The sequence below is a fragment of the Globicephala melas genome, chromosome 5, assembly GCF_963455315.2.
Source record: "Globicephala melas chromosome 5, mGloMel1.2, whole genome shotgun sequence".
Lineage (NCBI taxonomy): Eukaryota > Metazoa > Chordata > Mammalia > Artiodactyla > Delphinidae > Globicephala > Globicephala melas.
In genome coordinates, this window is record NC_083318.1 from 110,018,397 (window position 1) to 110,031,837 (window position 13,441).

Genomic DNA, 13,441 nt, shown 5'->3' on the forward strand with positions numbered 1-13,441 from the left:
CTAGAGCCTGCGAGCCACAACTACTGAGCCTGTGTGCCACAACTAGTGGGCCTGTGTGTCTAGAGCCTGTGCTCTGCAGCAGGAGAAGCCACCACAAGGAGAAGTCAGCACACTGCGTTGACAAACAGTAGTCCCCGCTCACTGCAACTAGAGAAAGCCCACACACAGCAACGAAGACCCAACGCAGCCAAAAATAAATAAATAAATAAATGAAAAAAAATCATGTGAATTGTAGAGGAGAAAAACTTTTCCTTTTCCTTTTCCTGTCTTAAGGTCCCTGGCAGGACATGAAAATTAAACTAACAGAGAGATTATTAGGAGAAAAGCATGTGCATTTATTTAATATGTTTTACGTGAAATGGGAGTCTTCATAAGGAAGTGAAGACCCAAAGAAATGGTTAAGCCTGAGCGTTCTTGTACTAGGTTTGATGAAGGGTGGAAAGTCGTGGAAAAGCGTGGAAGGACAAAGGGTATGAACTAAGAGTAGTAAACTGGGGGAAAATCATCAAGGCCTGTTTATTCCGATTCCTCTCAGCGTACTTCTGTCTTTGAGATAAGGGTGCTCTTTTCCTCTGGGCTCTAGGCACCTCTCACATAAGAAGCTTCAAGGAGAAGGGGGAGATGAGAGAGACCTTGTAGAACCTGGTGTTTCTATGATTTGCTTCGGGGAGGATGAAAAGGTCAGAGAGTCTTTTCTATACCTACTGTTTCTCAAATTCCTTCATCTTAAAATAGTGTGCCAATGTGCCATATTTTGAGGTAATGTGTTCTGAATGCAAAGTATACTACTTATTCAAAAAATGTTTTTGAGCTTATTACATGATGAGTGTGTAGCGCTTATTACATATGTGACTTGTTTTCCTCACGGGATTGTTTCTCTTTGTCCTTTGTTATCGAATGTATAATGTTGTCTTCATAACTAATTATTTTAGGCAGTTTTCTTAGGATAACCTAGGCTATATGCTTAATATCCCTCCAGTCAGGTTGTATTAGGGTAGCATTTAAGTGCTTAGGTTTGACCAGAACATTTAGATTTGTAACCAGGGTACTTTGCATAAATAGATCAGTAAATATGTGTAAGCTGATAAATATTTATAATTTGATTTTAACTGTTATATCTTTTATACCATTATTGTTGTAAGCTGTTGCAACAGAGTCTCTGTAAAATATCTCCTGTTGTGTGGTGCTGATCATTTTGAGCTATGCTTATTGATATTCCCATATGGGAAGATTCAGCAATTTTTATTTTTTTTAATATTTGTTTATTTGGTTGCACCAGCTCTTAGTTGTGGCAGGTGGGCTCCTTAGTTGTGGCATGCGAACTCTTAGTTGCAGCATGCATGTGGGATCTAGTTCTCTGACCAGGGATTGAACCCGGGCCCCCTGCATTGGGAGCACGGAGTCCCATCCACTTGCACCACCAGGAAAGTCCCTCAGCTATTTTCAAAGAAAAATATATCTTATTTATCAACTGTGGAAAACTTGGTAACCTAAGAATTAGAAGTTAGCATATCATATACAGCTGGTATTTCCAAAGGAAAATAACATACAATGAAAGAGATATATTTACTTCCAAAAAGAAAGCCAGTTCCTAAACATTGCTAACATTTAAAAGTCTAAATTTTACAGGTTAAATTTTTTAATACATGGATTAATAATGTTAATCTCTTGATATATTGCATTCATCTTTTATCTCCTAATCAGTAAATTTGAATGTCAATTAAGTTGAAAGTAATGGCTGAAGAAATGTTATAGTTATTAGCTTATGAGTATCTTTAGTAGTTTATAGAAGTACTTTCCAAACATTACAAACAGCTATAGATTAGCTATCTCGTGATTGTGAACATTAATAACTAGTCTTTTAGCTGAATAATTTAGAACAGTATCTGGTAATTAGGAATTATCAGTCACAAATACCTTTAGGAGAACGGTATCAAAAAAATAACAACAGTGATAATTACTCAGTTGCCATTTAGCTTTTCGACTATTGGAGTAAATTAAAAGGAGATTTAAAAATCAACTTCAAAAATGTGAAAGCACTTCTAATATTCATATTTACAAAGGAAAGAGTTGGTTTGCTTAGGAAAGACAAAGCACTATTTTGGTACAGATTTGACTGCAAATCTGTTTATCACAAAAGGAAATATATTCCTTGTGGCACATTAAGAATGTACTTTATGAAACTGTACATTGCTTTGAATTGAAATATGTATTATAGAAACCATCTTCTTGTGCTTGAAAAATTAATGTTAAATACTACCTTTTAACCTATCTTTTCCAATGGACAGTTGAAAGTTTGTCTGCTGGTTATGAATGTAGTTAGAATTGAGAAAGAAATATATTACACGTACCTATATTTCACCTTTAGAATGAATGGTCTCTTATCAAATGGTTGAAAGACTAACTATGATGACAGTCATGGAAGTTGTAACTTAAGTGAATACTAGTAAGAGCATCATGGAAACAAATCTTTAAGAGAGAGTTTGTGATAGCAAAAATATGTATCTTCTGTTGGCCCTGAAGGGGACATGAAAATCCAGGAGGAGTTCCTCAGATTGTTTATAATCCGCAAGAAAGATCAGTTCTATATAATTGACTATATGCTATTGCTACAGTAAGGTGTTATAAAACTTTTGTTCTATGATACCACTACGTTAGTAACCTTAATAAAAGCATTAACATAAAAGTGTGAATGAATTTTTTTAGGACTCTTACCATTTTCACATTTTTTTCTGTTAAGTTTGTATCCTATTACCTAATAAGAAAAAAAATATATATATAGTAGTATTTAGATGTAAGCTTTGGAAATGTCCATTAAATCCCTGTTGTACACCATTTTAGGATGATGATTGACATTCATCATAAAAATACATTGGGCAGGTATAGTCATAGGATTTTGAAATTTTACTGTACTGTTTTAACATCCTGGATAAGTTTTATAGTGGCAGTAATGTAGGTTCTAACTCTTCAGTTTCAAGTCTATTTTATTCATTCTTCAAAACAGTGCTCTTTAGTATAGGAGCATACTTGGTTTTGAAATGGATTGCAGTGTTTTTGCTGATAACTTTCTTTTGTGATAGTTATATTAGTTGAACTAGGGAGGTGGCAGTCCCCCCTCACATTAGGAGTATCACTTGGTCTTGTCATAGGATGAAAACTTATCCTTACTCTACTAATTATCCAATGTCTCAGTTTATTTGGATTTATTTTTAATTTCAATCACTAAAAGTTTTAATTTTTATTCGCATTCTGCTGCTTCAAACTTTGTTGATTTTTACTTATGTGTTTTTCCAGACATTTGCAATGATTCTGTCTGTTTCTATCACTTTGTACTTTGTGATGTTGGCTCAGAATACACTTACATTGTTAAAACGTTTGTGATTCTTTTCACTTAATGCCCCTGTTTCATCTTTCATTATTATTATTATTTATAAATTTACTTATTTATTTTATTTTTTGCTGCGTTGGGTCTTCGTTGCTGTGCACGGGCTTTCTTTAGTTGCAGTGAGCAGGGGCTACTCTTTGTTGTGCTGCTTGGGCTTCTCATTGTGGTGGCTTCTCTTGTTGTGGAGTCCAGGCTCTAGGGCATGTGGGCCTCAGTAGCTGTGGCACGTGGGCTCAGTAGTTGTGGCGCACGGACTTAGTTGCTCTGTGGCATGTGGGATCTACCCGGACCAGGGCTCGAACCCATGTCCCCTGCATTGGCAGGCAGATTCTTAACCACTGCGCCACCAGGGAAGTCCTCATCTTTCATTATTTAAATGTAACTGATTCAGTCTTATTTCCACATGTCTGTGATCATCCAGAATTATTCTGAGTAGTTTTTCGGATGTTCAGAGGTTATATCTTGGAGCCAAGCACATAAGCTGAAACTCTCACTGAGACAGGAGACAGGGCACCATCATTCTTGATGTTCACGTTTGAAAGAAATGTCTCCAGTGCCCCCAGGAAAGATATCCTAGGGATGCTAAACTAGAAAGAGGCTTATTATCTTTTAAAAAGATTTACATACGTCTCCAGTTACCAGAGAAAGTATTTCCAACTTGAGGTTTTCTAAAGGAAATGCTAAAGAGGAGACAGGGAGTTTTCTTTCCCTTTTTGCACCAGGGAAAATTTAAAATATGAAATCTTCTAGATCTGTATTTACCCTTGTACTACCCATTTTAGAGAGGAAAAATATGAGCAGCAGAGAAGTCAAGTGACTAGTATAGAATCACATAAGAGAGATGAAAAACGTGTTTAAGAGTTAGATGAGGAGCTCTCCCAGGTAGTAGAACCAAAAGACAAAGGGATGAAAAATAGAGAAATGGTAAGAAAATTAGAGGACCAATCAGTGCAATCTCAAAAAATAGAAATCCCGGAAAGGGAGAACAGGGGTAAAAGCGGGGAAGAAGGTGTAAAGTATTCAAGAAAATTTCCCAGAACTAACGGATATTTGTTACTAGACTGGAAGGGCCCAGTGGGTATATTTAGCACAGTGGATCAGAATAGACCGGTTGCAAGAATCATTGTGGAATTTCAAAGCACTAGGAACAAGAGAGGACTTTATAAAATTTCACGAAAAAGAACAAAATAAGTCGTATGAAGTATCAGGAATCAGAAAGATCTCAGACTTCCCAACAGTAAGCACAGAAGTAAGAAGGCAGTGAAGAAATACCTTTCATATTCTGGAGGTAAATGTTTTCCGACCTACAATTTTATCTGACTTTTAAGTATGAAGGTAGAATAAATTTACTTTTAGGTCTCAAAAATTTCAAGCAGACTGGAGGATATACCGCATCAAAAGGAGAGAATAAAACAAAGAGGAAGATATGGGATATAGGAAACAGGAGAAAGATGAAGGGGATCTCCAAGACGGTAGTGAAGGGAGGTCCCAGAATGGCAGCTGTGTAGCAGACATATGACCGTCCATCAAAACTGGAATAGTTTGACTTAAGATACAGATATAGGGGGAGCTATTATTATTAAAATGCCAGATGCCTTTGTAACATCTTTTTAAAGCCTGAGGACAAATTACCCACATGAGATGGGCTCATGTTCTCATGACTACTTGTCTTCACCATGTGTTGATTAGTTCCTGTTCTCTCTAGTCCTGCTGCCTGGATCACCTGAAGATTCTCACTTCACCCCTCAAAAATGTGGTCTGCTTTGTTCTCCTTCTGAGAGTAGAATAGTGAGCTTAGAATTGGACAATACAATATAAAATAGTTTTCTTCTTGGACCTTACTTATGCCAAATACCCACTACCTGGCCCCCACTAGGCCTCATAGATTCTCTTATCCTGTATATTTCCCAGTGTTTCCTAATGACCTTGCCTATAGACTTCCCCAAAATAGCCTTATATATCCTCTTAGAGAAGCTGGAGCCGGCTCCAATACACAGATTCTGTGTAGCTTGTCTTCTCCTTGGAGCCTTTCTTTGTTGTGGCAATATTGGCCTTTCTTTTACAAAACTAGCTGGGTTTATGGTATACTTAGCTTCTTAGTTTTTAGGTAGTAAAACTATTAAAAAAACAAGTAGGAAACAGTTAATAGAAATGCCAGGATACTGATTTCCTCTTGATAGGGGTGGGGAGATTGGGAGCACAGTTGGGGATGGGCACATAGGGGAATTGTGAGGTAGTAATAGTGTTCTGTTTCTTGATGTGGGTAACATGGGATTAAAAAATTACTCTTTAACCTGTACCTATAGATTGTATATATTCATGTTTATTAATACATTTTATAATAAAAATTTTAAAAATCCTTAATTTGAATAAAATCAAACCCAATGATTATTCAAAACTAAACTCATTCTATAAGACTGTTGTATTATACATTACATGTGTATCAGAATAAAATTCAGTCTTTAACATAGTCTGTACTGCTCTCTAATCATGATCTAGCCAATGGCTGCATCTTTGACTTTATCACCTACAGTCTCTGTGTGCTGGGTTCTTATTGTTTCTCAAACGTACGGAGCTTATTTTGGCTCCAGGGCCTTTGCATTTGTTCTTCCTTCGCCTGAAAGTCTTTTCATTACATGATATTCATGTAACTTGCTCTCTCACTTTATTCTTGTCTCTGTTCAAACATAACATCTCCAGAGACCTTTCCCAGTTACCCTAGTAAAACATACCCTCCCATCTAGACTGTCATCTTCAGTTATTCTCTATCTCCTTTTTTTCTTCAAACCTCTTACTATTACTTGACATTATCTTATATATTTACATGTTTATTTTTCATCTACTCCATTAGGGTATAAGCACCATGAAGGTAGGAACATTTTGTTTTTCATCACACAGTGTCTGGCATACTGTAGATGTTCAGTAAAGTTTTCTTGAATGAATAAATGAGGAATTGGTCAATTAAAATAAAGAACATCGTTCAAAGAAGATATCAGCCTTCTGGGTGTAAAAGAAATTGATATTTTGTTAATGTCATTGTGCCATTTTACTCTTTAGTGTTGCATACATGCATTTCATTTTGAAATATTCAAAAAAGTTCCCCACATATTTAAAATTAGGAAAATGTTTATTTCCTAAACATTCTTATCTTTAGCTATACCACATTATGGCAAGAATGTACTGCATATGTAATGAGCAAAGGCTAGTTAATAGCTATGGAAGGAACTGTGTACATTGTGCATTATTTATAATTTTGTTTGCCTTGTATCCACGTGTATACACATCTGTGATTCAAAAAGGCCTGTGAATCTTTGGGCATGAAAAATCATCTTTTCTTTTTTTGTTATCATCTACCATCCTCCTATACTAGGGCTCAATAAAGGTTTGTTGACTAAAAGGTTCAATTTACTATATATGTTATAATAATATAGGTTACATAAACAAACAATTCCAGCATTGATAAACTATAATTATGCTTATACCTTCTGCATGTATTATACTTTTATTTTTTTGAGAGGTGTTCCCATTGAAATTCACTAGCAGCAGTCACATAATGGTGGCTATAATATAATGATGCTTGATGAGATAAGAAATTCATAAACCTTTTGACATTGAAAATCACAGCACTGTCTTTCATACTTTAACCGTAAAAGTTTTCCATTTATTTGGGTAAAAGTCTAATAAGCATGATATGAGGATGTTCACAGTGCTGAATACATAGTAATCTCTTACATACAGCATACAAGTGGAATGAATGGTTGTGTGGATGGATGAACTGGAACTTTCAGACCATTTGTGATCAGTTCAACTTTGAAAATTATGGTTGACCTTAGGGAAAGGGTTGGATCTTTTCATTTCATTGCTAAAAGAATTTATATTCTTTAGCTTAGTAAGTAAGAGAAAGTTTTAGTAGCTTAATAAATATATAGAGAGCTGCTATAATATATATAATATCTAAGTGTGTGATTTGCATCATATATGAAGTGAACATAATTGATATTTTTTATCTCTGCTGAGAATAAATCATGGGGAGATGGGTTTTCATTGCATTTGAAACAATATATTACGTAGTGCACAAAGCACTTCCCAATGGTACATACTTAGATCCTGGTACAAGTTATAGAAGTCAGTAGAATATAATGTACTCTTTTCCTACATTATATGTCTTTAAGAATAGGTTAAATAACTATATTCTTGTTATTGTTTGATGCCATGCTACCTGTTAGCATTAAGATTAGCTATAAGTTTTTGACTGTTTAGATTTTTGTGATTGACTTACCTTTTGTTTATCATTCTGTAAATAAAGATATTACAGGAAAACTGTCTTACTGCATTATATAAACCATATATTTGAAAAATTAAATATTTTTATGTTCTGTATGCTCTGTTCTTTCTTTCTTTTTTTTTGCATGTTTTGACTGCTTGTATGTTTTTCATGTAGGTCACTTTTGAAATACATAAAGAAAACCTTGCCAATATATTTAGGGAACACCAGGGAAAAGTTGATGAAGAAATAGGGCAGTGTTCTTCAAGTCCAATTCAAGCAGTCTCTGGCATTAGCAGGGATGTTAATGTTTCAGTAGGATCCCAGCAATCAGATACAAAGGATTCTCCTCCTTCTCATATCACCAGAACTAGTGATGAAAAGTCAAGCATTGGGAAGACAAGTTCAGTAGAATCTGCATCCATTGTTGAACTGCAAACTCACAATACATCTAATGAAGAAAGGACAACTGTGCAAGAAAATCAGGAGTTACTGGATGAAGTCCCTTTAGAAGAAACACTGAAAAATGAAACAACTAATGCAGAGAGTTTAGAAGGATCTACTGACATAATAGAAGCTGTGACTGTTTCCTCTGATTCTTTTAAAACAACTGGCAAAGATATAATGACTGTCAATGAAGTAACTGCTTCCATAAGTTCTCCTTCAGAAGAGGATGCTTCAGAGGTGCCAGAATTATTGGATAAGTCTGTAGTAGAGGAAGAAGAAGATGATGATTATGTAGAACTGAAGGTAGAAAGTATTCCTACTGAGGAAGCCAGTCTACCTACAGAGCTCCAAGATAACAGTTTGTCTCCAGCTGCTTCTGAAGCCAATGAAAGAATGGACATGTTTAGTAATGACCACAAGTTAATATTTCAAGAGGAACAACCTGTAAGTAAGAAACAAACTGACACTGAAACTCGAGATCCTAAAGATTCTGAAGTCTTGACTATGACAGCATCAGGGTCTTCAGCTACCTCACCAGGAACTACTGCTTCCCAAGCAACTGTTCAATCAGATGTTGGTCAGATGCTGGAGGTAGGGGAGAAGACTAACCTCGCCGGAGAAACCAAACTACATAGTGATTCTAATAGTAGTACCTTCGAGTCTCCTACTACTTCTGAGCAGAGGATTGCTAAGTTGGATGCTTCCAGTGTTGCTACAGATACTGAGAGATTGGAATTGAAGGCCACTACAAACATGGAAGCATCTCAGCGTCATCAGCCTGTGCTTGAGGTGATTATATTTATTATCTTCTTGAAGTGTATTTGCATTGAGTTGAAATAGGACAAGTGTATAGACTTAGATTTTATTTTATTTTATTTTGGAATTGGTTCATAACCTATTTGCAATTACATAAATGCAGTGAATGTGAAGATTATTATCTTTAGCACAGGGTTTGGCTTTCAGTATGAGTTTGTTAAATGGCAGCTTTTATTATTATTTTCACCACAGTATCATCAAAAGTTACTACTTTCAAGTTTCAGTGTTAGTGTATTTTTAGCTTATAAAGCAAACATTGGAAATACTTTTACCCTTTATTTGATGACCCAGTCATAGTTAGGACGTTAGTTTTTAAGCAGAATCTAGGACTACCTTCCTGCAAAACCACCTGCCAGTGTATGATTTTAGATACAAAGTATGTGGTTTAAAATTGTTCCATGAGGTCTGTTTACTTTTTTAAGAGACAGGAGACTTTGTGCGATCCAGAGACACAGCTTTCTTCCTTACCAGTGTCTCAGAGAGATTCATGACACCACTGTGGGTGCATGTTGTCATTTCCCACTTTAATCAACTCTTACTTCTCCTCCTCCAACTCTTTTTTTTTTTTTGCGGTACGCGGGCCTCCTACTGCTGTGGCCTCTCCCGTTGCAGAGCACAGGCTCCGGACGCGCATTGTTTTTTCTTAATTCTAGCCAATTTATAATCCAGCTATGGCTTTTCTTTTATGTCAGTGTTCAAAACCAAAAGCTTCTTGATTCCTTTATAAAATGTTGCATTAGCTGGTGATAATACTAACATGGTTCCTGGCCAGTTACTGCTGCGTTGTGCTGATTTCGCATTTTTTACATCTTTGCTTTAAATGTATTAATGTTATTACTCATTGATAATTTTTCTCTGATTTAGTCCCTTAGTATCTTAAAATGTGAGTATTTGTTAGATGAATTACATAGAAGCTATTAAGTTATTAATGTCTACCTTTGAAGTTGAACTGATTTTATTCTTTTTAACTTTCTCTATTAGATGTCAAGGCAACAGGAGCAGCCAGGGCAGGGAACAGCACCAGATGCAGTTAATGGACAAAGGAGGAATTCCAGATCTATGTTCCGTATTCCAGAGTTCAGATGGTCTCAAGTGCATCAGCGTTTGCTCACTGATCTATTATTTTCAATAGAAACAGACATACAGATGTGGAGAAGGTTTGTCCATATGTTTATTATAGAAGATGTATATAAATTTTAGTGTTTGTTTTCAAAGAAATTTATATAGTTGGCATTTTGCAATTAATTTCAGTCATTTGCTTAAAAAGTAGGTTATAACTTATTTCTGTGGTAGGGTTTTATTGAATTAATGTTTATTCTCATATAAATGAGGTACCATATTTAGAGTATAAAAACTTGAAAATTTTTCTTTTAAAAAGTTTGCTGTGTACTTTACAGCATATAATATAGCATATAATTTGCCTGAATGTAGGTCTACTGACTGGGTTTATTTCTAGAAATAGTAAAAAAAAGAAAATTGGGATTTATGTAAAACATCTAATTTTCCATTGTATTTTTAGTATAAAGAGTCTGTGTATTTCAGATTATCCTCCATTGTATGATTTATGATTTTAAAAGTGCCTAATGTGTTTATTGTTATTTGTATACTACTCTTATTCTGTTTAAGGACATTTCATGGCATTGTCTAAGAAAACGTTATTAGAAAAATCGTTTTTAATAGCACATTTAGCACCATTTACCTCTTAGTTTTTGCCACTTCTTAATTTTGGTCCTAGTTAAGGATAATTTAGTTCAACTTTTATATTAAGTGTAAGATGAATAGTGTTAACATTTCAGCACTGAAAAAGGGCATGTGTAGTAACTGCTGATATGGAATGGTCTACATCTTCTAAGGAAGTATACACCCTCCTCCAAAATGCCTGCCGCATCATTATCTTTCCTCAGCTTTCAAGATGAAGCAAAAGCACCTTCTTATCCTCCCTCCCCTCAAGTAGGCAAACTGTGATTTCCTTTTTTTAGCTTTATCAGTAAACATCATTTATCTTTGGACAGCCATTCAACAAAGACAGTAATGGACTTCGTGAATAGCAGTGATAATGTCATCTTTGTACACAACACAATTCATCTCATCTCTCAAGTGATGGACAATATGGTCATGGCTTGCGGGGGTATACTGCCATTGCTTTCAGCTGCTACATCGGCTACAGTAAGGACTTAACTACTATATAAAGTTGGTGTGAAAACATGACTTATGCATTCTTATTGATTAAAACTTGAATGTGATTGTTACTATGCATCATAGGTTCTGTAATTCAAAAGCAACAGAATCCTTTTATAATTACTGGAAAGGACCTTAGAATCCGTTCCAGGAATGAAGGGACTAAAAAGAATGTTTAATTATTAGGGATGAATGAGTTAGTGAAGAATATGACTGACAGTGTTTCACCTGTATGTATGCTTTTTTTTTAGATGAAATGATAAGGAAATCCCTCTGTTGAAGTAGATTTGTGAAAGCCTGGCTTTTTGTAAAATTTAGAGATCTGTGGACTGTATCTCATAAAATTGGATTTTTATCAGAACATAAATGTAAATGTCAAACTTTATTCCTTACAGCATGAGCTGGAGAATATTGAACCTACTCAAGGCCTTTCAATAGAAGCCTCTGTGACATTTTTGCAGAGACTAATCAGCCTTGTGGATGTTCTTATATTTGCAAGTTCTCTTGGCTTTACTGAAATTGAAGCTGAAAAAAATATGTCATCTGGAGGAATTCTGCGGCAGTGTCTCCGACTGGGTGAGCTGTTAAAACCCATTACTTAGGAATTTACTTAAAAAATATTCAGTGATCCAGACATATTAAATTGAACTTTTTCTTTTTCCTGTTGGTGGGAAAAAGTGTGCTAGGCAATTTGTCTTATGCTACTTTTTAGCCTCCAAAGAGTGAAGGACTGTGTATGTACTGGCTATAGTAGTACTTGTGAAGGTAATAGAGGAGGAGGACGTGTTTTGAAAATTCTGCATTGATTCTGGTCAGCATTACTTCTTCTCCGCCCACCCCCAACCCCCCAATCTCTTTTTGCTTTAAAGTAGTGCTTCTCAAATTTTAAGATGATTCATACACATGGATCACCAAAGGATCTTGTTGAAATGCTGATTAGATTGTATAGGTCTGGGATGAGACCTAAAATTGCCTTTCTAGTAAGTCCGAGGTAATGCTGATGCTGCTTCTCTTAACAAACACACTTGAGTAGCAAGGTTCTAAACTAGCATCATTCAAGTATAGCCTTTATCCAAATAAGCTGTGATAATTTGTTAAAGCAGTTAGTAAGATTATTAAATCTCTGTTCTTCTCCTGGAGGCAGTTCTTCCTTAGGTGAAAGTTAAAGTAAATTAAACGAAGTTTTAGTGATATCTGAACTTCCTTAGGTGAAGAAGAAAATTTTTTCTCTATGCAGAAGGTGTCCTGTATCTAGTCGTAAATACTGAGACTTTGTTAATGATTTGTTTATTAAATGGAGAGAAGTAGGTGGAGAAACGGGTACCAAAAAATGGAAGCAAAATCTTTAGGAACCATGGCCATATGAAGACAAATTAGAAATAAGGCACCTATGAAAATATAATACCAACAGTGGAAAATCTAATTAGTTAATGAAGTATTTCCCCATATTTAGCAAGAATATCCGTTACTTAAACAGATGTACTTACATTTTTTTTGGTACAATAATTATTTTTACTCAAAATGCTATTCAAAGTACTTTTAAACTTAGGATGCTCTAAAGGACTTGGTATACTATTTTTAGGGAGTTTTTTAAAAATTTTAATTGAGAGAGATTGAAACGGTAAGCACAACAAAACGGAAGCTATCATTTATTGACTACTGTCATATGTCATTGCTGATTTTCACGAGTCACCAATCATTTTCTTCCTTTTTTTCATGAGGAAAATTGAGATCAAAGAAATTAGGAAATTTGCCAAAAATTTAAAAGCTATAAATTGGTAGAGCTGGAATTTGAATATGGTTTAACTAATGTTCCTACTCTTTCTGTTATAGGATACACCCTTAAACTTTATATCAGTAATATAATTAAAATATTTAGAACCCATTGCTTTTGTATATGCCATTTTTAAAACCTTTCCACTTTCCTAAAAAGAGTGCACTTTTGGAATTGAAAGTACAAGACTACACCAGCAGTGCTTCACTATACTCAAGAAGTATTAGATTCAGAAGCTAGGGGAATACCGTATCTCCCTCATTTTCATAACTGTAGAAGAAAATAAGGAAATAATTCAGTGTACTCCAGCACCACATGTTCTCCTTGTTCAGGATCACTTAATAGAATATGGTAAGCTTGGTAAACAGTCCAAATGTTTTTGTTTTTTTAAAAAAAATAAGTAATTAATTTATGGCTGCGTTGGGTCTTCGTTGCTGCGTGCGGGCTTTTCTCTAGTTGTGGTGAGTGGGGGTTACTCTTCGACGCAGTGCGCAGGCTTCTCATGGTGATGGCTTCTCTTGTTGCAGGCTCTAGGCTTCAGTTGTTGTGGCAGGCAGGTTCTAGAGCGCAGGCTCAG

The 13,441-nt window shown here is 35.4% G+C and overlaps 1 protein-coding gene across 1 annotated transcript in view; it reads left to right on the forward strand.

The window, feature by feature from the left end:
• Nucleotides 1–13,441, forward strand: part of LRBA (LPS responsive beige-like anchor protein) — a 732,049-nt gene that overhangs the window by 160,679 nt on the left and 557,929 nt on the right. The window contains exons 23-26 of the mRNA XM_030878183.2: nucleotides 7,827–8,885; nucleotides 9,894–10,069; nucleotides 10,925–11,078; nucleotides 11,486–11,666. Coding sequence (XP_030734043.1) covers nucleotides 7,827–8,885; nucleotides 9,894–10,069; nucleotides 10,925–11,078; nucleotides 11,486–11,666 — 1,570 coding nt within the window. The remainder of the gene's footprint in view (nucleotides 1–7,826; nucleotides 8,886–9,893; nucleotides 10,070–10,924; nucleotides 11,079–11,485; nucleotides 11,667–13,441) is intronic.